The 25,462-nt window shown below is 33.8% G+C and overlaps 2 protein-coding genes across 4 annotated transcripts in view; one reads left to right on the top strand and one right to left on the bottom strand.

Moving 5' to 3' along the window:
* The first annotated feature begins 543 nt into the window (after positions 1–543).
* Positions 544–6,097, top strand: LOC128993212 (LYR motif-containing protein 2-like). Its single transcript, XM_054416975.1, has 3 exons — positions 544–804; positions 2,730–2,870; positions 5,955–6,097. Exons 1-3 carry the CDS (start codon positions 763–765, stop codon positions 6,036–6,038), a joined length of 267 nt encoding a protein of 88 aa, XP_054272950.1. The 5' UTR covers positions 544–762; the 3' UTR covers positions 6,039–6,097.
* Positions 6,098–17,074: 10,977 nt separating this feature from the next.
* LOC128992537 (membrane-bound transcription factor site-2 protease-like) overlaps positions 17,075–25,462 on the bottom strand; it is a 32,237-nt gene continuing 23,849 nt past the window's right edge. For all 3 annotated transcript variants that reach the window (XM_054416158.1, XM_054416159.1, XM_054416160.1), the window contains 2 exons: positions 22,021–22,201; positions 17,075–18,191 (listed from right to left, as the gene is read on the bottom strand). In XM_054416158.1, coding sequence (XP_054272133.1) covers positions 17,596–18,191; positions 22,021–22,201 — 777 coding nt within the window. In that variant the 3' untranslated portion in view covers positions 17,075–17,595. The remainder of the gene's footprint in view (positions 18,192–22,020; positions 22,202–25,462) is intronic.

Genomic DNA, 25,462 nt, shown 5'->3' with positions numbered 1-25,462 from the left:
AACTGTAAATTAGTCAGGGTATACGAGTAAATAAGATCGTTGTAAAGGGTACTTCAGCAATAAAATACATAGGCCTATTGTAATATTCTTACACATTTCAACCAATACGAGTGTACAAATAATTATAACTTAGTATAAGGTTTATACAATGCTGATCAAGAAGTTATTTATAAGGTTTAGTGCTAGGATAGGCTTTAAGCGTTTACTTTGTTTACAACTCCATGAAAACATTAATTTATTTATGCAGTTTTTTACATATATTTCAGACACTTGCTATACTCAACGCTTCGTGGGAACAACCGAACGCCATCATGGCCGTGTGCCGCCAAAAAAAGTTCCCGCCACTTGATATTTTGGAGGTTATGACGTCGGCTCTATGACGAATCCTGCTGTGACGCCATCATTGTTATGACGTTTTACTGTGACGTATATTCGTCGGAGGGGAAGTAGGAGAAGTGGAGTGGGTTATTGCTGATCTATTGCCAGTTTCACGCCAATGGATGTTGATGTTACTAAAATGTAAGTAATGTAACTGAACTGTGCTGTGTTGTGTGTTGTGTTTACTGTTTGTTTAGTTTAGTCTTAGTGTTGGGGGTTGGCAGTGGCTATTAGCAGCACGTCAAGTCACCTCGTTTAGTGTTAGTGTTTGTTGTTTAGTTTGTCAAAAGTCAATGTCAATGTTTTTAGTTGGGTTAGGCTCCAGTTCTAAATAAAACTTGTATATATTGTAAAATATTTATAGATCATTACAGCGTAGTCTACATGGCAAGTAATATTAAAAACCCAGCATTGTCACTGAAACAGGTGATTTTATTGTCATTTCCATTCAGCAGCAGTTATTTGCGGTCCGTCTCAGCCTAACAACTGTGTAACATAACATTTTTAACACTTCACTGTGTAGACCTAATATCATTCACAAATAATGTAGGGTATTTTAATTTTGTTTTCTCCCATTGAGCTAGATAGGCTAAATAGGACTAATATTTGATACAATTGCAAGATCTTATTAGTTAACTTACCTAGGCTACCTATATGAATCTACCTAACTTATAAATAATAATAGGCCTAGGCCTATAAGCTAGCCCAACTTAAATGGCTTAGGAAAAAATATATTATTAAGCTGGTTATACAATGCGATAAATGACTAAACACCATTAACAAACATGATGCAATTAACAACAATTTTTTTTGCTAACTTATGAATCAACACAAATCTGTGCTAGGCCTATGATTGTAGAAGCCAAAACTAGTTTCTCTCTAAGTCGAAGAAAACTGCAGCACTTATGTTTTTCCATTCAACGCACAATAATTTTTAGTGTTAGTTTAAGTTAGGGCCTATCTGTTGATTTTAAAATAGTCAGAGGATACACGCGTCTGGTAACAGGACGTTGATCTCTGTAATAATCCTTCTGTTCTGTTCAATGCAGTGGAAAATAGATGATAATCAGACAAATCACATCTATCTAGCCATACTGTACTGAACAGAACTAGGAAAGATATTGACATCTGGATCTCTGCTCAAGCCTGCAGAGGCTGTAGGCCTAAAGCTAACAAACTTAATGATAGGCTAATGAAAAAGTCGAATGAAGGTTAAATTCTGTTTATAAAATAAAATGTATTACCAATGCCTCAAATTCTAACAAAATGATGTACAGTTTAATTAAATTAAAAAAGAAATTTAATTCTAAGCAAAATCTTTGACAAAAAATTAGTGTCACCGATGGGATGCGATCTGAATACCTCTTAGACATCAGCCGAGTACTCTATCCACTACACCACAAACACTCATTGGCTGCAGAGTCAATCACAGAACTACCAACGAGTTTTTCAGAATTTTGTTTTTTGCTGTTAGGCAAAAAAACATGTATCCTGTTTTTTTGTGAAGTTAACTTAACTTGAGTTTGTTTGAAGGGAAGAAGCCAGCCAAATTGTTTGCTCTTTGATCGTTCGGCCTCCAGGACCGCGCTGTCAGTCCCCCTTACGATCATTGTTGTGTCATCCTCAAATAGGTAGAGATTGATCTCCGGAACAGAATCTGTTGTGTTTACTTAATATAAAACAAGAAAGAGGAAGTCCAAGGAAAGATAAATTTTTTTGTTGATGAAGTTCTTTCAGATTTCGAATTGGTGTTTTATTGAATTTCAGTAACTTGGAATCGGTTGCTAATAAATCTGAGCCACCTCAGGAGTAAAATGTAAAATACTGTAGCAGGTTTGACACATTAAAATGCTTTAGTTAGATCAGGGCCTTTCTGAAATTAAGTGGAACTTTAGTGACTCTTAGACGCGAGGTTGAGTTTTACGATCTAGGCAAAGCCGAGGTCTAAAAATGAGCGAGGGTTAAAAAGACACTTTTTGCCCATGTGCCTATTTATATAGATTCTGCACATGACAGGTAAATGTCTTTCATTTGGTACCAACTGTGTGTAATTCGGTTCAGTAGTATGGTCAGGCTAGCTGTCATAAGTTTTGCAAAAGTTTTTTAGTACTATATAAGATAGTAAGATAGTATATTATATTATATTCATTCTAAGCCTCTACAAAGGGTGTACGTCTATAAATGTATTCAGATTGTTATTTAGTCTTAAAAAAAGATTAGAAATAAATATTCTTTCATAAAATAATGAAAAGAAAAAACTTGGATGGAATTCCACTTAATTTTAGAATGGCCCATAGCATAGCTACCTAAACTAAGTTTGAAATGAGCTTAATTCTATTACTTTGTTTCAGTTTATGTTAAGGCAACAAGTGTTGAAGCTTTATAGAGATATTTTACGGAGTATCAAACAAATACCTGATAAGGAGAGCCAGAGAGACTTAAGACAGTGGGCAAGACAAGATTTTGAGACAAATAAACATCACACTGAGGAGGTATTTTCCCTATGTTTAATGTATCCTTAATTTGTATAAAGCATTTTTTCTGTTTACATAGGTATAAATAAAACCAACTCATTATATTTTTAAAAAGAAACATTAGTATCCACAGTGGGTAAGTTAAAACATAAATTGGGAATCAGGTAAAATTATGTTCAATAATTGCTTTTTTGTACGGAATTTTAAAATACACTTTTACTGACATGTCATTGAATCCGGAAAATACAATTATATTTTTAATAATAACATTTGTAAAAAAACAAATCTTGATAATGTTTGCAAACTAAATTTAGATCACCAATTATGTTCAAATATAAAACATACTTATCAGGTTTGCAGTTTTATCCTTGAAACATTCAAAATATTTCATAAAATAAAATGACTGTTCTTTTCAAATTTTTATGATTATCTTTTATGAAGACATCGAGATCTTTGAAGACGACAATGATGCCTCGGGAGATGCCGTGCCAAGCTAAAGTGCAAGTTTAGGCGGTAATACATGTGATAATGTTTTTACAGATTATTGAGAGAGGGGGACCCAGCAAACAAACTTGCGGGGGGGGGGGGGGGCATGCAGGCTCTTATTAACTGATTAAGTGCATAGGTTTTTTTAGGCTACTCCCCACAGCGCTGGTAAATAATTTAATAAAAATACTTTGTAAATAAGCTGTACCAAGGATTAAGTGTCCAGCATAACTGGCACTGCACTCAGCCAATGAGATCTGATCTTCAAGGGCAAAACAAGTACTGGCCAGTAACAATTTACAACAGGATTTATAGTGCTAGTAGCCTCAATTAAATCTATATACTTATTTAATACGCAAGCAGGATTCTTGTGACAATTACTCATCCGAAACTACTAAACCGATTGACAATTCAATTTATCAATTTATCAATTATCAATTATTTTAAGATGGGGACGCCACTATTTGCGTATTTTAACCCAAATATGAGTGAATGATGAGTGTAGGATGAGTGGAGCGATCTTGTAGTCTTGTTAGTGACTAAGGCCGACATGTTCCTTAGACACAGCTGTTAATTAATTGCCCATACAGCTAATGGCAACTAAGGGACCTACAGTTTATAGTGGAATCCGAACCACATTTTTCCTTGTAATTTACGAATTGGTCTAATTATCAGGATAGTACTGCGGATAGTCGTAGTACTCACTAGTGCGGACGTTAATCCACACCAGGGAGCATCGCATCCACAGTGCATCCCTATAAATATCCACAATTCGTGACCTCCTAGTAGCTGGATTACAGGACGACGCCACCCGTCCCAGACATGTTTTTGGTGTAATTGGAAAGAGCGTAGCATGAAGTTGTGCAGGAAACTTTTATTTTAGGTAAATAATTAAAGAGTGAGGAGGCCCTGTGGCCCTTTAAAGTTTCATATTTCTCCATAAGATTAACATGGGAAACAAACATTGTTTTGAAACTCCAGCTGTTGGCTGTAGTAGGCTTGTTCTTATACAAGCACTTAACAGATATATTTCTATTAATTAAATTTGCTATTCGTCTTAATCCAATAGCATAGCCTAGGAATAGTCCTTGACAAGAGCTGTAAGTAGGAGCAAACTATGCAATTTTTTAAATGTAAGTTTCATGTTATATGGAAATTTTTTTGTTAATGTTACAACTATTATATAGTCCAGGCAGGTCTCAAATTTCTTCAGGTAATTTCCTCTTCGTTAATTTAGTAAGCCTTTAAAAAATCTTTGTAATCCAAACAAGGAGGGGCTTGTGATGATTAACCACAATCAAAAGCTGAAGTGAAGGTTGATAGACCAGCTTTCTCATTACTTTAAGGTTTAGTGTTGGTTTTTTATAAAACCGAAGTTGAAACTATCGATAAAATAAAGAAACTACTTACATTGATTACTAATTTCCCTGTCAATCACTTATAATCATTCAACAGCTTCTCTTATCACCAGTAACGTCTAAACGTCGTCTGCATTTAGCGATTTTATTTTATCTGTCAGTAATCATAGAGCAACAAATGAAGGAAATGAGAACCAAAAATGTGCATAACACTCATATAATGGCTTCCATGTCCACTCAAGGTTGTAATAGGTAATAAAAAGGCTGCACCAGCTGTATGAAGCCAAGAAAGTCAAGCAAAAGAGAGCCATACGTATCATGTTAAACTTAGGAGAAAACCAATCGGCAAAACAGTATTTTGCTAAATTAAATATCAGTGTATGGATTATATATTTATAAAACTATAATCAATCTAAAAAGTGAAATGAATACACATACACTTCCAAAATTGAGAATGACCCATAATTATAATACTCGGCATCGGAACTACCCAGCCATCCAGAGGCATAGTTTAGAGTTTTATAATAAAAAAAAACCCACTGCTGCAGGTACTAGGTTTTTTTATTCTCTGCCCAAAGATTTAATGGAAATTAATAATATTAAGACATTTAAAAAAAAATTGAACATATTTATATTAAGCAAATGTTACTACTCATTTAGTGAGCATTTTGATAATATTTTATAGAATTAATTGTATTTATTGACGCCATTCTGCATTTATATTTGTAAAATTAAAATCTTGAATAAAGTGTTTCTGAATCTGAATCTAAAGTAGTTCGGCCTAATTTTCTTGAAAATTTGTTTGAAAGAGGTTGTTTCACGTAAGGTTGTAATAAAAATCACTATCCCAATCAATGTGAATGTAGCGAGAAAAGTAGCTAAAATTCCGCTACAACTACTTGAAAAATGTAGCAGATAAAGCTACAAAATCTTAAAAGTAGCGTAGCTACAGCTAATGCTACAAAAAATCTATCAGTACCAAGACCGTCACCTAAATATCCCTGGGAATAATTTTTATTCTTCAGGACTCACTCTAATAATTTTAATTTAACCTCAAGCTTTCACTACCATTGCTCTGTTAATGATTTTCTCTTGATTCTTCCAACCTAGGGGCAACCAACAGATTTGTAAAGAGTTATTGGTTAGAAAATAGACAATACATAAAATCCCCATTTTTCCTTTACAAATAAACTAAAGTTAATTTTTCTTTACAATTTTAAATATAAAATATTTATTTACATATATATTTTTGTTTCAGATAACTATAAAAATGATGATTAAGCATGGAGAAAGAAGTTTGAAAGAATTACAACAATCTTTAGACCTGAGTTCTGCTAAATAAAAGTTTGCTATCTTGTTCATTTTGTTGTAGGTGAATAAATATAATACTTATCAGATTAATAGTTTTAGTGATTGCCTATTAATAGGTGTGTGCAACCATTTGACTTCCATAGATTAATTATCTTAATTTACTTCTAATTTCATATATTTTTCCCTCTAGTTATGACCACAACAAAAAACTATTTTGAAGCAAGTTTTTTGTGGACACATGGACACACAGCCTAAGGATGAACTAAAAGTAGCAAAATGTCTGATAGATATGAGGTGTAAACTGTCAAATAATACACCAATTTTTAGCGTTTATTTTAGTTCTCTCCCACCAAGCTCTAGACAGGTGGACTCTGGACGCCGGCACTGAGTTTCATATTTTTAAATCAAAACTGTTAAAATTTAGTTTATGCTAACCAGAGTCTGTTTTTACAGCTCTTCACTCACAAGGATAAAATCAAAGATAATATTCAGGCAGAGCTGATGCATTTTTGAGTCCAGAAATAAATTCAAACTGTCCATGTCAAACTATTTTATTCACCTATTTACAACATTTAAACTAAGAGGAACACAATTGACTTAGACCTATAATATATTGCACTAATATAAAGAATGTTTTGATCCACCAAGTCTCGCATGTTAAATAGTATCTATTTACATTTTAAATAAAGAAGCACCAATACGAAACAAGCACATTAATTGACAAACAATATTTATATTAAAGTAAGTTGTTAATAGTTTATCAATTCATATATGACTGTTTTAAACTGCATAAATCAAATATTGATTGACCTTGGATTGTATAGTTTTGTATATTTTACATGGCTAAATTAGACAGTCCATCTTTAGTGATGTGACGAGTTGAGTTGGCGAGTCGAGTTGACTCGAGTCAAGACCCGAGTCGAGTCAACTCGAGTCATCTCAATTACAACTCGAGTTGGTACGAACTCGTACGGAGATTGCCGAAGCTACACGAACTCGTAATGTGTAACGAGTTTGACTCGCAAAACAAAACCGAACTCATACGGAGAATGCCGAACTCACACGAACTCGGAACGTCTCGAGTCGAGTCGACTCGTAAAGCTGACACGCTATTGGCCGGTACCGAGTCGGCCGACTCGCAAAACTAACGAACTCGTACGGAGAATGCCGAACTCACACGAACTCGGAACGTCTCGAGTCGAGTCGACTCGTAAAGCTGAGCTGACACGCTATTGGCCGGTACCGAGTCGGCCGACTCGCAAAACTAACAAACTCGTACGGAGAATGCCGAACTCACACGAACTCGGAACGTCTCGAGTCGAGTCGAGTCGACTCGTAAAGCTGACACACTATTGGCTGCTACCGAGTCGGCCGACTCGCAAAACAAAACTATAACCCTATTGGTCGACACCGAGTTGTTGCGGACTCCTAAGATGCATTGGTTACGGGTCGAGTTTCGAGTTGAGTCTGACTCGACTCGTAACTCAAGTTCACGGCAGTTGGCGAGTCGAGTCACTCGAGTCAGAAAAGTACCCGACTCCAGGGCTAGAGATATACAAGGGCTAGGCCACGCGAGCTCAGAAAGTGATGCCAGGTGGCTCCCCACCACTCCGCCGCTGTGACGTCACGGCGATACCTCGGGCGCCCGGCACCGTATATCATTGCCTGTGTGAGCGCTGGTATTACCGCACATTTAGCGTTTATTAAGCTCTATGTTGGACATTTTTTATTAGGTATTAATGTATTTTATAATAAAAGTAATTGATTTTAAAATAGGATTACGTATAACATCAATTTTAATAAGTAACAAATTAACTTTAGTAGATATTTAAGGATGGGAGTGGAATGTAAAGCGATGGCTAAGAATACTGAAGTTATTGATTCAATGCATTAAGTTACTGTGTAATATCTGTGTTCGTATTGCTCGAATTGCTTAATGTATGGATTATTAATTGTATTTATTTATTACTTATTCATACCTTTTAGGATTCATTAAGGTTATATAAAATGAGGTTGTATAAAAATACATTACCTATACTTAGTATTTTGTAACTTTTACAGGAAGGAAAAGAATTTCAATTAATCAATTACATTTTATTATAGGCCCTACATATTTTATTACATTAAAATAACATATAGTTGGAAAAATACATTAAGTTGCCTGACTAACTAACCTAAATCTCTGTTGACCAATAACTAACAAGTCGAGTTTTGGTGTGATTTTACTTTATCAGTTTACATCGTGATTATACATTGTAAATGTTTATAGTTACGATATTATTTATTGTGCCTCGACTGTAATGTGACATTACTTTTAGAAACTTGAGACACTATTTTTATCCAGTTTTTGTGAACTTCATTGACTGTTTACCAACAACGAATATCGCGGGTTTGAATTTATCACTTTAATCGTATTTATTAGTTGTAAAAATTGTACTTATTTAGTTTATAAACTGTTTTATGTCGATATACTTACTTAATTTGAGGTCTGGGACATTACATTTAGCCCGTTGTTGAAACATTTCGTCATAATTAACAAACGATTTAATCGCCAAATGAAAAAGGCACAGCAGCATTTTATAGAAAAAAACTAAAATATTTATTTTTGTATATTTGCCTTTATAACTATGTATATTCATGTAGGGGAATAAGTTTACTTTCATTTTATATAGTTGGTTTGTGGGGTTTTAAAAATAATATATACGTGTAAATAACAAAATGTTTTTCTAGACAAATATAAACATTTATTAAAAGTCATAAACATCTATTGAAATGATCAGTATACATAAAAAATTCTTACTTCATTTGATCTCCAATATTATTGCCTAAAAATGCTTGCTTTTACTTTATCTCTTGATAATACATTTATTCTGTTTTATTTGAAATTTGTTGTGCAAAATCGTGAAAATTGCCATTCTATTATTTTTGGGCCATAACTTTGTATATATGGTAATTGGAATCTTTTTACATTTCCATGTAGGGAAATAAATTCCAAACAATTTGTATATCTTATGAAACATTTTTGGTTCATGCAGCAATTTTTCTACCTACTGACAATATTTTCTACAATATTTTTAATATTAATTTTGTTGCCATTTTCAAATTCTTCATTTCATTACGAACACTTTAAGTTGGAAATAATAAATACGGTTCATAGGTTTGATCTGTTGGATTAGTTTATATGAATTTTCGAAAATATGACTGCAAAATCGACAAAAATGCCTTGCCACTACAGAGTTCGCCCATTGCAAGTTGGAGGGTTAACGAAACCCGCTTTAAAAATCACACTATAAAGCTACATTATTATAAACACAATTATTAATATGCTGTGCTGCCGTGCTAGGCTACCGTCGCGCCTCGCGCCGATGTATCTCCGCTACGTCACTGAGGAGGGGCGGGGGAGGGGAAGTAGGATCAGGCGGCGACCGCTAACATCAAAGGAGTGAGCCAGCCCTTGTATATCTGTAGCCCTGACCCGACTCGTCACATCACTATCCATCTTTGTAATTAGATAGTATGACATCAACTGTACACGTAGTCTGTCTTGTCTCTTGTTGTAATAAACCTTTAGGTAAGACAAGCACCCATGTTTGCTGCTACAGGGAAGGTAATTAGGTGTTTTTAGTGAAATGTTAATAGCTTACAATGAAATAAGTAAATTCACCAACTTTGATCATAGTATATCCATAAACAAGTGAATTACAACAGTTTACTTATCCTCCGTAAGAATAACAGGGAATTTTAAATTTACAGTTTTATGGAATTTTTACGTAACCGTTAGGCGTACGCTTCTATATACAGTAACTAGCGGAAATACCCGTGCTTCGCTACAGAAACTTTCAAATTGGTTAGAATTTAAAATAAATTAGTGTTTAAGTGCCAACAACCTTCAGTGAACAATTGCAGACGATATTGCTCTTTTTTACTTTCTCCCCCTATACCATAGTATATGGAGATTATTGTTTTCGTCAAAATTTTCGAGTTTGAGTTTTGAGTGGATATATTCGTTTTGGGTCCCCCTGGACCCAAAAAAGTGGTTTTCGAAGTGATGTCTCTGTGTGTGTGTGTCTGGATGTGTACAGAGCTAGGCACAACACCTGTGGTCCGATTTCGATGAAGTTTGGTATGTAGGTTCTAATCCATGGTAACTCCAGGAGTTTTTCATTTTTTTGAAATTTTGATTTTTAATGGGGATTTTCTTATAAAAAACCGGAAAAATAAGATTTTCTCAAAAATGGCCCGAACGATTTTGATAAAAATTTAGTATGTTGTAGCCCTTTAAATTCTGAACAAAATGGTACAAATCCCATTTCTGTAAAAATTACGGTTCAAAAGTTATTGTAAATTATGTTATTTTCCCATAAAAACCCCATAAAATAACGAAAAAATCGGATTTTCACAAAAATGGCCCGAACGATTTTGATAAAAATTTAGTATGTTATACAGGGTGATTGGTACTCAGTGTGACAAAAATTTTTTGGTGTAAGTAAAAAGTAAATGAAGTGTGATGATGCATATCAAATGTTCCAAATCTAAAAATTAGCTTCCCAAAAATATTTTGTTTTTCAAAAATAACCATGCTTTTAAACTTAATACAGTGATTTCTCAATTACCTGTATTTGGATTTGAGTAGATAATGTCATTTTCGTGTTCTACATTAAATTTTGAACAAGAATAATAGAAAATGGCGGAGGATCAGTTGCAAAAACTCCATTGTAAATAGATTAAAAGATAAAAATTTAAAAAAACAATGGTCCATTGCATTTTTCACACCCTGTGTACAAGAAAGTGCCGGAATACGTTAAAAACTGCGCCATTTTATAAGCTTTCGAACCATATGCTACACTATTGAGGTTTAGATATTTTTTTGTTTTAGTGGTTTGAATACCAGAAAACAGGGAACTTTTTTACTGTTTTTACTGTTCAAGCTGAAACAAAAATACAACTTTCGCTTAATACATGCAGACTTTCTATGTTTTAAATGTTAAAGACACCATGCTTTGTAGTCTTCAAACCACTAAAGCGTACGGTACATAAGCAGACATAAAGCTCAATGGTGTAGCATATGGTTGGAAAGCTTATAAAATGCCACAGTTTTTAACATATTCCGACACTTTCTTGTATACAGGGTGTGAAAAATGCAATATACCATTGTTTTTTTTAAATTTGTATCAAACATCTTAATTTTTATCTTTGAATCTATTACAATGGAGTTTTTACAACTGATCCTCCGTCATTTTCCATTATTCTTGTCCAAAATTTAATGTAGAACGCGAAAATTACATTATCTACTCAAATCCATATACAGGTAATTGAGAAATCGCTGTATCAAGTTTAAATAAAAGCATGGTTATTTTTGAAAAACATAAAATAATTTTTTGGGAACCTAATTTTTAGACTTGGAACATTTGATATGCATCATCACACTTCATTTACTTTGTACTTACACCAAAAATGTTTTGTCACACTGAGTACCAATCACCCTGTATATAGTCCTTTAAATTCTGAACAAAAGTGTACAAATCCCATTTCCGTATATTTACTCTCACCGCTTTACACATGATAAAGGTTGTTGACAAATTTATGGGAGAAAGTATGTGTCAGAATGCTGATACCGCTTATTACACTCAAAACGATAACCCCTCGGTCGATAGTTGGTTGCCTTGCAGATTCCATCAACTAACTTACGATCTTTTATTAATCAGAAAATGGTGCTCCATAAAAAAAATGCAAATAAATGTTAGTAAGACAAAATATGTTAATTTTGACTTCTTTGGTTTTGACACCCCTTCTCCTTTAATTTTTCACTTCCCTACCTGCAAATTCCACTTATGTACCTGCCAACCTTTAGAAAAAGTAAAACCGATTATTAGTGCAGTAAAAATAGGCAAAAAATTCCTTAAACCTAAAAAAATGTAGTACAAGTGGGGAATTTGGTACAGATGTTGGGTGTACCTTCCTTTTGAACATACTAAAAGTCCCCTAAAATTGAAGCTGTGCTACGGCCGCCATATTGGAAAATGGTGGCATATTTCTGTATTTTTTTGGCTATAGTGGCTTTATTATTAGAGATACAGGAAAAAGCTAAATGTACAAAATGTAGTCCATTTAAAAATACACATTTTTCGTATTTATCATTTTTCTCTAAACCCAACGGGTTTTGAGTTATTTGTGATTAAGTATATTTAATTTTTCTATTTATCAAAAATAGACGAAAAACATGGAAATTGACGGTTACTTTCAAGGTTTACGATAATTCATCCCATTTAGTCAAAGTCATCCCAAATAGTGCGATACTATAAAATCTTAAAATTTAACTTTATTTAATGAGCAAAACAACTCCGCCACAGCAAACCTGCAGACTCAGGAAATTTCCATTTGACTGATTGGATGTTTTATTAAGTGTATATAAATAAAATTAGGCTTAACAATTACCTAGGTTTGATGCTATGGGGAGGGTATTATAGTGTGTTTTCCTAGTAAAATATCAATAGCTTAGTATAAAAAAAACAAATTTTTCAGGTTTGATCAAAATAAATCTATAAACAAGCAAACTACAACAGTTTACTTATTCATAAGAATAGCATGGGAGTTTTAAATTTACAATTTACAAATTGTAGTTGAGTTTACTAAAAAGATGGCGATTATTCGTCATGATTCGAATACTAACCGAAGGGGTTTTCAAAAGGAGATGGAGCAAGTTATTTGAGTAATAGGGGAGAGTGGGGCACATTTGAACATGGGGCACATTTGAACGGTTTAAATTTGCCGTCATTTTTATACTCTCAGGCCATGGACCAGATGTAAAATGTAGCCCTCCAATAGGGCAACTGGTTGCATTCATCTCCCTCAATTTCTGATCAGTTCTTAGTTTGTTGTTGGGGAAAGAAGTTTTAGAGCGCCATAAGACAATTTTTTAAGCAGTAGGGATTTGTAAATTTTCCATAGAAAAACTACATTACAGATAAGTTTGATCCATTTACCTTATGGCTTATACATATTTAGATACAATCATGCACTTCACATTGATAAATTACAATCCAAGAAAACATAATTTAACTTTTTGCAAAATGGTGTCTAGTGGGGTAGATTTAAACAAGAGTCTGAGGGGTACATTTGAACACCACTGTTTTCCTCTGGTAAGCATGATGTTCAAATGTACCCCAACTGATTATATTTGTTTCCTATACAAGACAGTAATGAATAATGATAATTTAAAACTATAAGCTTCCTCAACCAACCAATGAGTGTGAGAACTGCACATGCAGCGAACTAATATAATTTTGCTATTAACTTTGCAACATTTAGCTATAAATAACATGAATCTAAAACATTAAATGAAGAATTAGTTCCAATAGAAATAAGAACTGTTTTTATCAACACACATGCATAACGATTTCTGTAAGATAAAAATTTTCATTTTACTTAATTAGTGTGTTCAATTGTACCCCACTTCTTGTTCAAAAGTACCAGTGGGGTACTTTTGAACGATTTGCATACCTTTGTGAAAACAGATATTGCACATTAACATGTTAACTTAGAGGGTTTAAAAAATAACTCAATTAAAGCTAACATTATGTTAAAACTAAATGTAATAATATTTTTATTAAAAACACATAAATTCACCTATTTAAAAATTTTAGTTTAAAAAGTGTTCAAATGTGCCCCATTCTCCCCTATTAACTCGTACCAAGTAATATTGTATGTAGTGAAGTAATCAACCATATTTTGTAAAGTACGCAACAGTCATATTAATATTTTATCCTCATTTTGTACCCATTTAATAAAGTAACATTTTAATATTTTGATGGCACTACCACACTAACTAACACAAGCAGACTTGACATCCTATTGCAAATTTGGAAGGTCGTTTTTCGTGTCTAGTTCACGTTGGTGACGCTAGTGACGAAGAGTTTCTATTATTTTAGGGGCAATTTTTGTGATTTGTATTATAATGTTTGGTTATAGAACTAGGGTAAGCACGATTAGGTCTTTTTATTTGGTTTGACGAGGTTTTCAATGACTGAAATAACTAGAAACAATTTGTAAACAAAACACGACCTCTACAGCCCACCGGACAGAACTAACAACAAAATACTTTGGCTGATCCATAAGGATAAAAAATCTATGGGAGAATGTTTTATCCATGATATCACTCGGTTTAACTAAGTGGGATGAATAATTGTCGTAAACCTTGAAAGTAACCGTCAAAGTCGATGGTCAACACAACCAACATTTATTTGTATATTTAAATTTGTAAATTGTAAATTTAAAACTCCCATGTTATTCTTATGAATTAGTTAACTGTTGTAGTTTGCATGTTTATAGATTTATTTTGATCAAACCTGGAATTTTTTTTTATTTTATACTAAGTTATTGATATTTTACTAAAAAAACGCACTATACTACCCTCCCTGTAGCAGCAAACCTAGGTACCTGTTAAACCTAATGTTATTTATATACATATGTAATAAAACATCCAATCAAATGGACATTTGTTGAGTCCACAGGTTAGCTGTGGTGGAGTTGTTTTACTCATAAAATATAGTTAAATTTTAAAATTTTATAGTATAGTATCACACTATTTGACTAAATGGGATGAATTATCGTAAACCTTGAAAGCAACCGTCAATTTCCATGTTTTTCGTCTATTTTTGATAAATAGAAAAATTAAATATACTTAATCACAAATAACTCAAAAACCGTTGGGTTTAGAGAAAAATGATAAATACGAAAAATGTGTATTTTAAATGGACTACATTTTGTACATTTAGCTTTTTCCTGTATCTCTAATAATAAAGCCACTATAGCCAAAAATACAGAAATATGCCGCCATTTCCCAATATGGCGGCCGTAGCACAGCTTCAATTTTAGGGGACTTTTAGTATGTTCAAAAGGAAGGGACACCCAACATTTGTACCAAATTCCTTGGTTGTGCTAATTTTTTGGGGGTCAAAACATAATTTTATTGTACTATAAATACTTGGGAGTTTTGCTTGATGAGAAACTAACTTTTGAACACCATATTTTAGAACTACACTCAAAATTAAGATCACAAATTAGAAAGTTATATTTTATTCAAAATATTTGCAACACCTCACTTTTACAAACACTTTATTTCGCACTGATAAACTCGAGATTACAATATGCTTTGCCTTGCTGGGGAGGTACTTACAAAACATTAATAGAGAAGATAAGAACAACTTAACATTTTTTCTTGCGAATAATTCTCAAAAGTCCTAAACAAACTAGCTCTTTTCCATTATACCAACAGTTATGCATTCTACCAGTTCAACATCTTTTTATTTTTATAGTCCTGAGATTGTTCTTCATCCGGAGCGGAAACAGAGAAAATATAATTCCAAATCATCATTACAGTACAAGAAGTTTTACAAATAAATCTATTAAATTACCCAAAGTAAACTAAACTTTTTTCAGGCATTCATTTCAATACTTGGGTCCAAAATTTTACAATCAACTTCTGCTTCATATTAAAAGTACAAGAAATTTTAAACATTTTTGTAAGAGAACAATCACTTGGCTTAGTTCTCAATAGGATGTAGGTTATCTCGCCAACTCGGATAAAATATTTGTCATATGACGCTATGCTCAACAATTTATTATATATTATATATGTTTAAGCTTGTAACTGGTCACACTACTTGAAAATGTGACCAGTTTAAATTTCTCAACAATTATTATGATTGTAACATGTTTTGTAATATGAAAAATAAATTCATTTATTCATTCAGCTACAACCTGCTTTGCTCCAAACGATGTCATATTAAAGCAGCTATTATAATGTCCCACCCGTCCATCAAGTGTGTATGCTTAGTGTAGTGCCCATGACCAGACTGTATAAAGGTTCAGGTAGGTGCTGCAAAGGTAGTAGCTTTGCACTTTACCACCATTGCAGCCAGTGGCGGCGCTTCCATAAGGGCCAAGTGGGCCGGGCCCACCCAAAATAAACAGTAAAGTAACTTTCAATCATAACCTTTGTTGAAATACAATGCAATCATCTCGCCATATTACGGTTTTAGTTATCGTAAATTTAAAGGCGTGATGTTGATTATTGTGAAGCGTGTTTTTGTTCCTGGTTCAAATGGGGTTAGGTAGCACTGCTGGACGAAGAGCTTCGACAGTCTTTACATTTCCACTCTTTGCTGTCCATGAACAAGACTACTAGAGCAATTTTTTTCATATTTTCACGAAATTTGGTTTAAAGGTTTAAGGCGGGATAAACTTGAATGAGTTTGAAAAACCAGCATGATCGGACCATGAGAACGGGGTTTTACGGGTGGTTTTATGGGGTAAAAATTGGTTTTTCTCATTTTTGACCCTCAAAACACAAAATTTCCACATTTCTCTCCAAACCTTTTAAGGAGCTTAAAAAAACAAATAATTTAGTATGTCAAAGTGTTTTTGTCAGGTACCTAATTGGTAACGGAGAAAATTCTAAAAATTGTAAATTTAAAATTACCATGTTATTCTTATGGTTGTAGTTTGCTTGTTTATGGATATATTAGTTTTGATAACACTTGGCAAATTTATTTATTTTATACCAAACAACGAACAGCTATTACTATAGATGAAGTTGTTGAAGTTCCTGTTTTTGTATTGTACAATGAAATATTCCAAAATAGTTTCTTATACTCTACTTGTTACTTCTTGTCAAAGAAACAATCCTTAAAGAATTTGAATTTCTAGGTGGGAGATCTTTAACACAGACAATTAATTGGTTCATATTAATGGATTTATAGCTTAAGGACTGGGTGATATGTAAAAATGACATGATAGACTGCCGATGAGTGGTGAGATTTGAACCTTGCTTTTCTGGATGGAAGGTCCTAGCCCAAACCACTAGGCCTAACTAGCAACATCCCTAAAGTAGAATTACAGAGTAAAACTAATATTATTTTTGCTGGATTTGAATTAACTTAATCCTGAAACTAAGATTTTTAGCAGTTACATTACAATTTCTTTAGTAGGCCTGTAACAAAACTAATAAGATATATAGGACAATTAAAATTAAATGTTGGAAAGGTTTACTCACAAATAGACTATTACTTGAACTACAAATTAAATCAAATTTATGGTACTAAAATGGTTTTAGGCACTAAATAGGCAGATTATTATAATCATGGATGTTGACAATAAGCAAACAAGTTAAAAGAATATAAAAAAAAAAATATATTGAACGTATTAAAACTAACATTGGAATTTGCAAACATCTAAACCTATAACCTATCTGAAACAAAAGTACTCCTTATTTGTTGAACTTTATGTGACAAGGGTAAAATAGTATACATATATGCTTAAGCATATAAATTTAATAATAGTTCTCTAAATTTATTCCTACAAACGGAAAAATCCCCTATCAAAAGTAACAATGTTGGTCATCTTTCTAAATCTACGTAAATGTAAACCTTTACTAAAATAGTCCAGAAAAGTTCTAAGAACATTTAAAAACTACCTTACTACTTATGAATTGTAATGCATTTAAAAAAAAAAAAATTAACTAATTAAGTCACACTTTGTCTTAGACAGTTTAAATGGACGCTACTGTTAAATAATTCACCTAAGGCCTTTTACTTGATAGACGACGACCACAAAGCCAGAATTAAATACAAGCTTAAAATAAATGTCCCGATGAAAGTAAAACAAAGCGACATAGCATGTCTGACACTTGCATGTTCAATATGTCTGATCAGATAAATATCCAGCAGAGATCTGACAATGTGTTGTCCGTCAAAGTAAAAACACGGAATGATGTTCAGAAGTGCCATACCAATGGAAAAAGATGTAATGTACTGACAAAACGTACGTATTCGCTCGGGGATTGTGGATGGAAATAGAGCGTAGAGATTGGTGTAGTCACTGACACTGACAGTGTGGAACACTTCCGCTGGGTGTCCAAGGAACAACACCGTGCGGTCGGTCTTGGTCCTGATGGTCACCAGCTTGGTAGAATTCTCCAGCGACGGTCGGAAGCAATGCAGCGTGACCGGACAGTCGTGAGAGTCATAACACACTGCAGCCGAGTGTTCAACGACAGTGCGCGCATTGAGACAGGAGAACTGTGGCAACTGTAGCGGCTCGTCTCCTATCTCCAAGTACTCGAAGCACAAGTGTCTCGGTGCGTTGCTGTTGCAACACTCAACTACTCCCAAAGACAGATGTTTGGCTGTAGAAAGCAGCAAATATACAAATCTTCACCAGTGAAACAACAAGCAATAGGACTAAATACACTAAAAAACTTCGTGATCAGCATTGTACGTGTTATTAAATTACAGAAAGTAAATAAAGATATGTCTAATAACTAGGGGTCTGCGGTACTGAAAATTTAAGGTCGGTACGGTTCGGTACGGTACAATATTTTGTACCTCGGTTCTCGGTACAAAACCGGTACGGTACGCGGCTACCCGTATTTTTGCGGTTTTCTTTTCAGAACTGTATTTAAACCATTATTTTTTATTTTAATACATTGACATTACTATGAAAATGGATAGTATCCTACATTCATGGTTTAACTAAACACAATTACTGTACCACACATTATTAAAACCTTTTACTCCTAGGCCTACGAGGCTTGTGTCAAGAAAAATCACAGTTAAGATAAAGGCTTTACCTATTTTACTCTGAGATACTTTGAATAGCCATGATAAAGTGGTTTTAAAATCAGGATAAGAATGTTTAGGAATAAACATGTTTGAAGCATTAATTGATCAGATAATTTCACACAACTGGTCAATTATTTCCAACCAACACAATGTCTAGTTGTTTTTTAAACTTTTAAAAACATATAAAAGCATTCAGTACGAAAACAGTGTAGTTACCAGCTGTTTTCACATTCAACAGATGACAATGAAAAACAGGATGTTATTATGAAGTAATGGCAAAGAGCTTTTTTTTCAGCTTGAAAACTAATTATAAGATGGATACATCTCTTGCAAATATTTTTCTGAAACTAAAATTTGGATTACGACAGAGTAATATTATTGTCTTTTCATTTACAAAGTTAATATCCACATGTTAATATCAATCATTAGTTCATCTCAGACTCAATCAAATTTTCTTAGTATATTTTAAAGCTCTTCAAAAGAGTCAAAATACCCAGGCATAGACCTAAGTAATTAGGATGGCCTATATAAATTGAGTAGGTTACAATGAGGGTAGCAAAATCACTATCATAATTCTAGTTCATAAGATTTAGATTGCATAAAGTACCTTCAACACAACAAAAGAAAATATAGGAAACAAAAAACATTCAAACCTTAACAGCCACATCCAACAATATAAGACAAGATACAGAACATGCAATGACATAATTTAAGACCGAGTAGGCTTGCATAACGGAAAAAAATTATGCAAACAACAACAACTACTACTACTACTACTACTACTACGCTTGTTTAATCAAAGAAAGATAAAATATCCATAACCAATATCTTAATTAATAAAATAAGATTGTAGATTAGTTACAAGTTTAATATGAAGCCATAAAATGTTTTATGGCAGTAGGCAATGGCCAGCGGCAAATTTAATATTCACGAAAATACTGACTGAATTAGAGATAAAATTTACAGCATCATAAAACTATTACTTTTATGATAAAATAGAATTGGGGAAAGTCGTAAAGGAATAAAAGTAATAAAACTCAACAGTTCTTGGAAGTACTTGAATAAATTATTGTCGTGATAAAATGTTAATGGATTTGGGACTGCTAATGGGTTTTTATTGCATCATCACCCTAGTAATAAATTATGAAGATCGTAAACAAACATCTGACATCTGATAAGACTTTTATGTGCTCAGTCCCTAGTCGGATGTGACTTCGCCAAAGTCAAGGGTCAATTATTTTTTGTGATACAGGACTACTACTCAAGGTATTTGGATGTGATACCAACAAAGTCGACTGCTGCAGTACCCACAATCAAAATACTGAAAAGGATCTTTTCACAATTTGGTATTCCACACACACTTAGGTGTGATAATGGTTCCCCGTTTGATAGCGAAGATTTTAAGAACTTTGGAAGAGATTGGGGTTTTACTATAACAACTAGTAGTTCTAACTATCCACAGTCCAATGGTCTGGCCGAGTCAGCAGTAGCAACTGCTAAGAAGATTATTCTCAAGTGTAAAGACATACATGAGGGCCTGTTGGCTTTCCGCTCAACATCTTTAGAGAATGGTTACTCTCCTTCAGAGTTGCTTATGAACAGAAAGGTAAGAGGGACTGTGCCCATTGCTCCTGTCAACCTTGTCCCAAAAACACCCGATCTCAAAACACTGAGATCCAAAGAAGAACATATAAGAAGTAAAAGGAAAATCCGGTTCGATAAGAGGCATGCAACGAGAGAAAGAGAAGAGCTACAAGATGGACAAATGGTTTATGTCAGGGACAAGCAAGTAAAAGGAAGAATCATACGAAAGCACAAACAGCCCAGGTCCTACATAGTGGAAACGGAAAATGGGGGAAGATTAAGAAGAAACCGAGTTCATTTATCGAATCTTAAAGATGAATTTCACTAGACCTACCCCAGACGCTCGACTTGTGAGAGGAGGATGTGCTGGTCTCTCCTTCTGTCTTTATACAAATCATATGATTATATAAAACCTGATGTTGGGGTTTGTTTGTAAACAGAGATTGTTGTAGTTTAATGTTGTATTAGATGGACACAATAAATACGTTACCTATTAATTATCATTGTATTGATCTCGGGAATATATTCCTCTTTCATCTCTTCTAATGTTGTTCTGCTGTGTAGTTTATTCTGGCTATTGATTTTTCTCCTCGTCTATCTTGCAATGTCCTCTATTGTCTTGGTTTGAAATCCATTACCGGTAACTTGTGTGATCTTCTTAATGGTGTCCAGTTCTTTCTTCCTATTGGCTTGGCTAAGTAGGATCTTATATTCTCGGTACAGCATGGATCTCCGCCTTGTGAATTGTCGGATGAATAGATTTATTGTTGATTGTAGTGTTCGTTTGCGTAGGTTTCCTGTAGATGTCATCTATCTTGTTGTCTTTTCTCTCTAATGTGAGGTCCAGGAAGTTGATCATCAATCATCATCCAGTTGTACTTATAAAAATGTATTGCCCGGTGCTTCCCGTAGCCAATGGGATATAAGTAGGGACGCCATTCAAGATTCTTGTCATTCGCCTATTGGGTCTGATGATTGGAGTGTCCAATCGAAATTGATCACCACTCTTTTATACATATTTATATTTACCGTCTTGTGAGTTAACATTATAAGTGTAAATATATTAAGTGTTATTAGACATATCTTTATTTACTTTCCGTACATACACTAATTATAGGAGTTGACATCTAGTCCATTGATTACAAGGATGTTTGAAGAGTTAGACAAGGAATATATTAAAGAATTATTAGATCCCCAAATAGGGACTGAAAACTTCAGTTCAACGCTTCCCTTAAATTTCTAACTTGTTTTAGCGTAAATTAAGTGCAGTGGTTCTATTATTTGTATTGTCAACTCAACCTATTGCTGATTTGTTCCTAAAAACTTTAAGGATAAGTTAATCAAGAAGGGAATATAACTTTCAATGAATCAAATTTAGAATTATGATGCACAATAACTATTTGCAAGCCATTTTTCAATACTCAGCTAGGACATCGCCTAAGTTAACAGAATTGTGCTCTCCCAGTAAAAAACTAACAACTCAGTGCCCGACTTGTAAAAAATGAGATGCCGGAACTGTAACCTATTTAAGGGTGTTTGGTCAAAAATTTGATGTCTTATTTTTTTTTATTGTTTAATTGTACTAAAATTAGAGGTACAAATAATATATATATTTGTATCTCTAATTTTTAGTACAACTGAACAATAACAAAAAATCAGACATGAAAATTTACGACCAAACACCCTTAATGTGATTTGTACCTATTTATGCCAATATTTTTATCTTCCTGAAAGAGAGGTACCGGAACTCCGTTCCCCTGCAAATCGAGCACTGCATTTACTTCTTTAGACCATAGTTAAGTTTCTCACCAGGAACAGATTCATCGTGCTCTTTAATAAACTCTGATTGCAAGCAGTATCCAGGTGTCGCCAACCTCACAGCTCTACCGAGGCAGTTCTGCCAACTATATGAATCGGTGACAACACACTCGTTGACTTTGGTAACTAGATCTTTCTCCATCAAGCCTCCCATCCCATAAACTGGTGAATCCTGTAAAAATAATAAAATTTAATAAATATGATTGTTGAGCAACTGAGTGGAAACCTGTTAGAAAAGCAGTGCAACTGAGAGAGTCCGTCTTAAAGGTTAGTTTGTGTTTCTTATGTTGAATAATTACTCAAGGAAATATAATTAGCTACAACAAATATTTTTAATAACAAACTGAAGATAAATAGTGTTACAGTTAATGCAATATTTAGGGTGACAAACGTGGGATTGTCCCTGTTTTCTCGAGAAGTAGCTATTACCGTAGGTGACCCGGTAGGACCTAGACCCAGGACCGATATGCTTTTTAATTCATATGACCCTAGAGGCCAGAAACGCTATTTGTTCCTGGTTTTTATTTACAGTATTATGTATATACAGTGTTATTCAAAAGTCCCGCAACAGTGTAATATATCTTTTACTATTATAGATTTAAAATAAAACTTCATTTTTATCAACTTGAAACTTGTTTTGAAACTTTGTTAATTATCAATAATAACTATAAATTACTAGGCTACTATTTTGAGTTATGATCGCTTTTTTATCCCTTAAGGGGGACGGCCCATGAGGATAGTCAGACAAAATTCCTAAATAGCAGCATAGGTCGAGTTTGGTATCACGAGTAGAACACATTGCCGCAAACCCAAATGGACAACTGAGCTCAAAATCACAGCTGTTCAAAGATGCATTGAATTTGCTTGCTACCTCCACAAGAAGGTGACCGCTAGAAGTCTGAAGAAAATCATAAATGTAAGCACAACAAATTAAAAGTCTTTACTAGTAGGATACAATACAGCAAATTTAAGCTCAATAGAACAATTGAGTAAAAAATAGCATCTCCTCAAATATGTATATAAAGGGGGGGGGGGTTTCTAAGTGCTAGAAGGAAATGTTTGGTGGGTAACGCTGATAACGGCAGTTAATTGATGGTTGAGTTAAGTGTGTACTAGATTCTTTTCCATCGCACTTAAGTGCTTGTTCATATCAGATCTGTACTTTTCCTTAATTAAATAACTTGAGAAGTTGGGACTAGTAAATGCTTGCTTTTAAATCAAAAGGTCCCTATACTTTTATCCTGGTCATAACCAATACCTTATTCAAGAGTGGATCCACCAATCTATGACCATTTAAAATCAATTATTAGCCTAAATGAGAAAAGGTCAATTCAGTAATTAAAAAAACTATAATTTAAAGAAAAGATAAAGGGTACAGGTTTAACTTTTTATAAGAAACTAGTGGCTTGTAGGGACATAAGTCCCTAAAAAGCTCAATAATTTAAAACAAATTATTGTAATATTTAAACAAACTAAGAAATATATTATCTTTGTGTCACAATAGATATCCCTGTATGCCATATCTATTGTGTAAAAACAGTTTGTTGTTTGTCTTTGATGATGTTATTTTCAATAAATCATTCAAATCACTACATAGGGTTAACTCAGCTAAAGGCAGCAAACATATAATTGTTTGTGAATAAATACTGGTTTATTAAGGTAGCTTTGGTCTTGTGGTTAATTGTGATAAAAAAGACTTCCCTGATTGGAATTTTGGAAATTGTCTTCGTCAAATATGAAAAGTCAAATAAAGGAGTTTTGAGGTAAGCTTAGTTCTTAGCCAAACCCGCTTAATTAGCATCCCTATCCAGTTAATAATTATAAGTTTATACTCCTTTTGTTAAGGTTTAACAACATTAGTGTAAAGTAAAGGCATCCCATTGACCAAACTTAACCCAAAATTTTTTTCTGATCAACATAAAAAAAATAAAATAATTATTCTAAGTTTTGTAGTGGTATCCCTCTTAAAGGTGCGATTGACGTTACATATTCTATCAAATTCGGCCCAATCATCGGCTGATTCTTAACTCTTTTGCGAGCAACAGACAGTACCTGTTTAAAATCTCCAAGTAATATTGTTTTTCCTCCCATTGGATCTTGTCATAGTGCAGGGTGAGGCAGTGAAACTGCACGATTTTGAAAAATCACAAATAATTCATTTTGAAAAAAGGATAGTTGTTCTATCATAAATCCTAAGTACATGAGTGGAAATAAATGTTTCACCTTAAGAATAATTTTATTTTTTAATATGGTGTCAGTAAAATGGCGTACTTGGTTTTGCACACATTGTTGAATTATGAATTGAAATCAGCCCATGACGTTCTTTAGCGTTTGCATAGCGGCTGCAATCGTTTTATAGCGCTTTTTCGTGCTAGCAGTGGCTTCAAAGTTAACTCATCCAATTGAGGATAGCTTTCCTTGATGGATCGGGGCCCGCGGCGATAATACTGAACTCACAACGGAAAGTGAGCTGAGCACAAACCATAATATCTACGTTTTAACGCATGTTGGGTACTCGTCCAACGCCCCATTGCTACTGAAATGTCCACTTGTCTATACGTCTACGGTCATTTCGCCCATACTCTAATAGCTCCAAATTCCTTGTCAGCTGGTATCGGAATCGTGCCGTTTCACTGCCTCACCCTGTACTTGCTTAGTTCACAAATTTATATTTCCTGTACGAACCTATTCCATCTTTATTCCCAGGTTATTTTCTAAGAGTACAGCCGTTGAGGACATTGAGGTTATTCCACTTCATACAAAATATTGATTAAACACTACAATAAATCTGAAATTTATAATTTATTTTTGTATTAGTCAAGCTCACGTATTTTAAGTCGGCGCGGCTCTATGATGATTTTTGATCAAAAATTTAAAGAGGATGTCCACATTGCAGGTGACTATCTATAACTTAAGGTGATTATAATCTTATAGTGGTATTAACGAGTATCTTTAAAAAGATTATAATGTATTTACATATTTCTAACTTGGAAAAGTAACGTTTTAATTTTAAACTAGCTTCTTTTCCCTATTATAATATCAAAATAAATAATTTTCCTATTCATATAGAACATTTGTGTGTGTTATTTTCATTAAGCAATCATTCTGAAGTAAACATAAAATACAAGAAAATACTTCCTTTGATAAACAAAACAGTTCAGTATGTTTTTTTATATATTTACTAGCTGTAACCCGCGGGCTTTGCCCCGTTTAACTTCTTAATTTTCAAGATGATCTCGTTTGCATGGCTCAATCACGTCCTGGTTGAAGTTCGTTCGCTACGCTCACTCACCTTTAGGTTGGAGCTCGTTCGCTGCGCTCACTTTCCTTCAGGTTAGCTCGTTCGCTACGCTCACTTGCCTTCAGGTTAGCTCGTTCGCTACGCTCACTCGCCTCCAGGTTGAAGTTCGTTCGCTACGCTCACTCACCTTTT

Source organism: Macrosteles quadrilineatus, unplaced genomic scaffold (assembly GCF_028750875.1).
Source record: "Macrosteles quadrilineatus isolate MER2022 unplaced genomic scaffold, UCM_ALF_1.0 Scaffold_4__1_contigs__length_99947679, whole genome shotgun sequence".
Taxonomy (NCBI): Eukaryota; Metazoa; Arthropoda; class Insecta; order Hemiptera; family Cicadellidae; genus Macrosteles; species Macrosteles quadrilineatus.
This window is presented reverse-complemented; position numbering and strand designations above follow the sequence as displayed.

Coding starts and splice junctions, on each gene's coding strand:
- LOC128993212 (XM_054416975.1), top strand. CDS start 763: ATGGCAAGTAATATTAAAAACCCAGCATTGTCACTGAAACAG. Junction 805..2,729: donor CAGCATTGTCACTGAAACAG/GTGATTTTATTG, acceptor ACTTTGTTTCAG/TTTATGTTAAGGCAACAAGT. Junction 2,871..5,954: donor ATAAACATCACACTGAGGAG/GTATTTTCCCTA, acceptor TTTTTGTTTCAG/ATAACTATAAAAATGATGAT.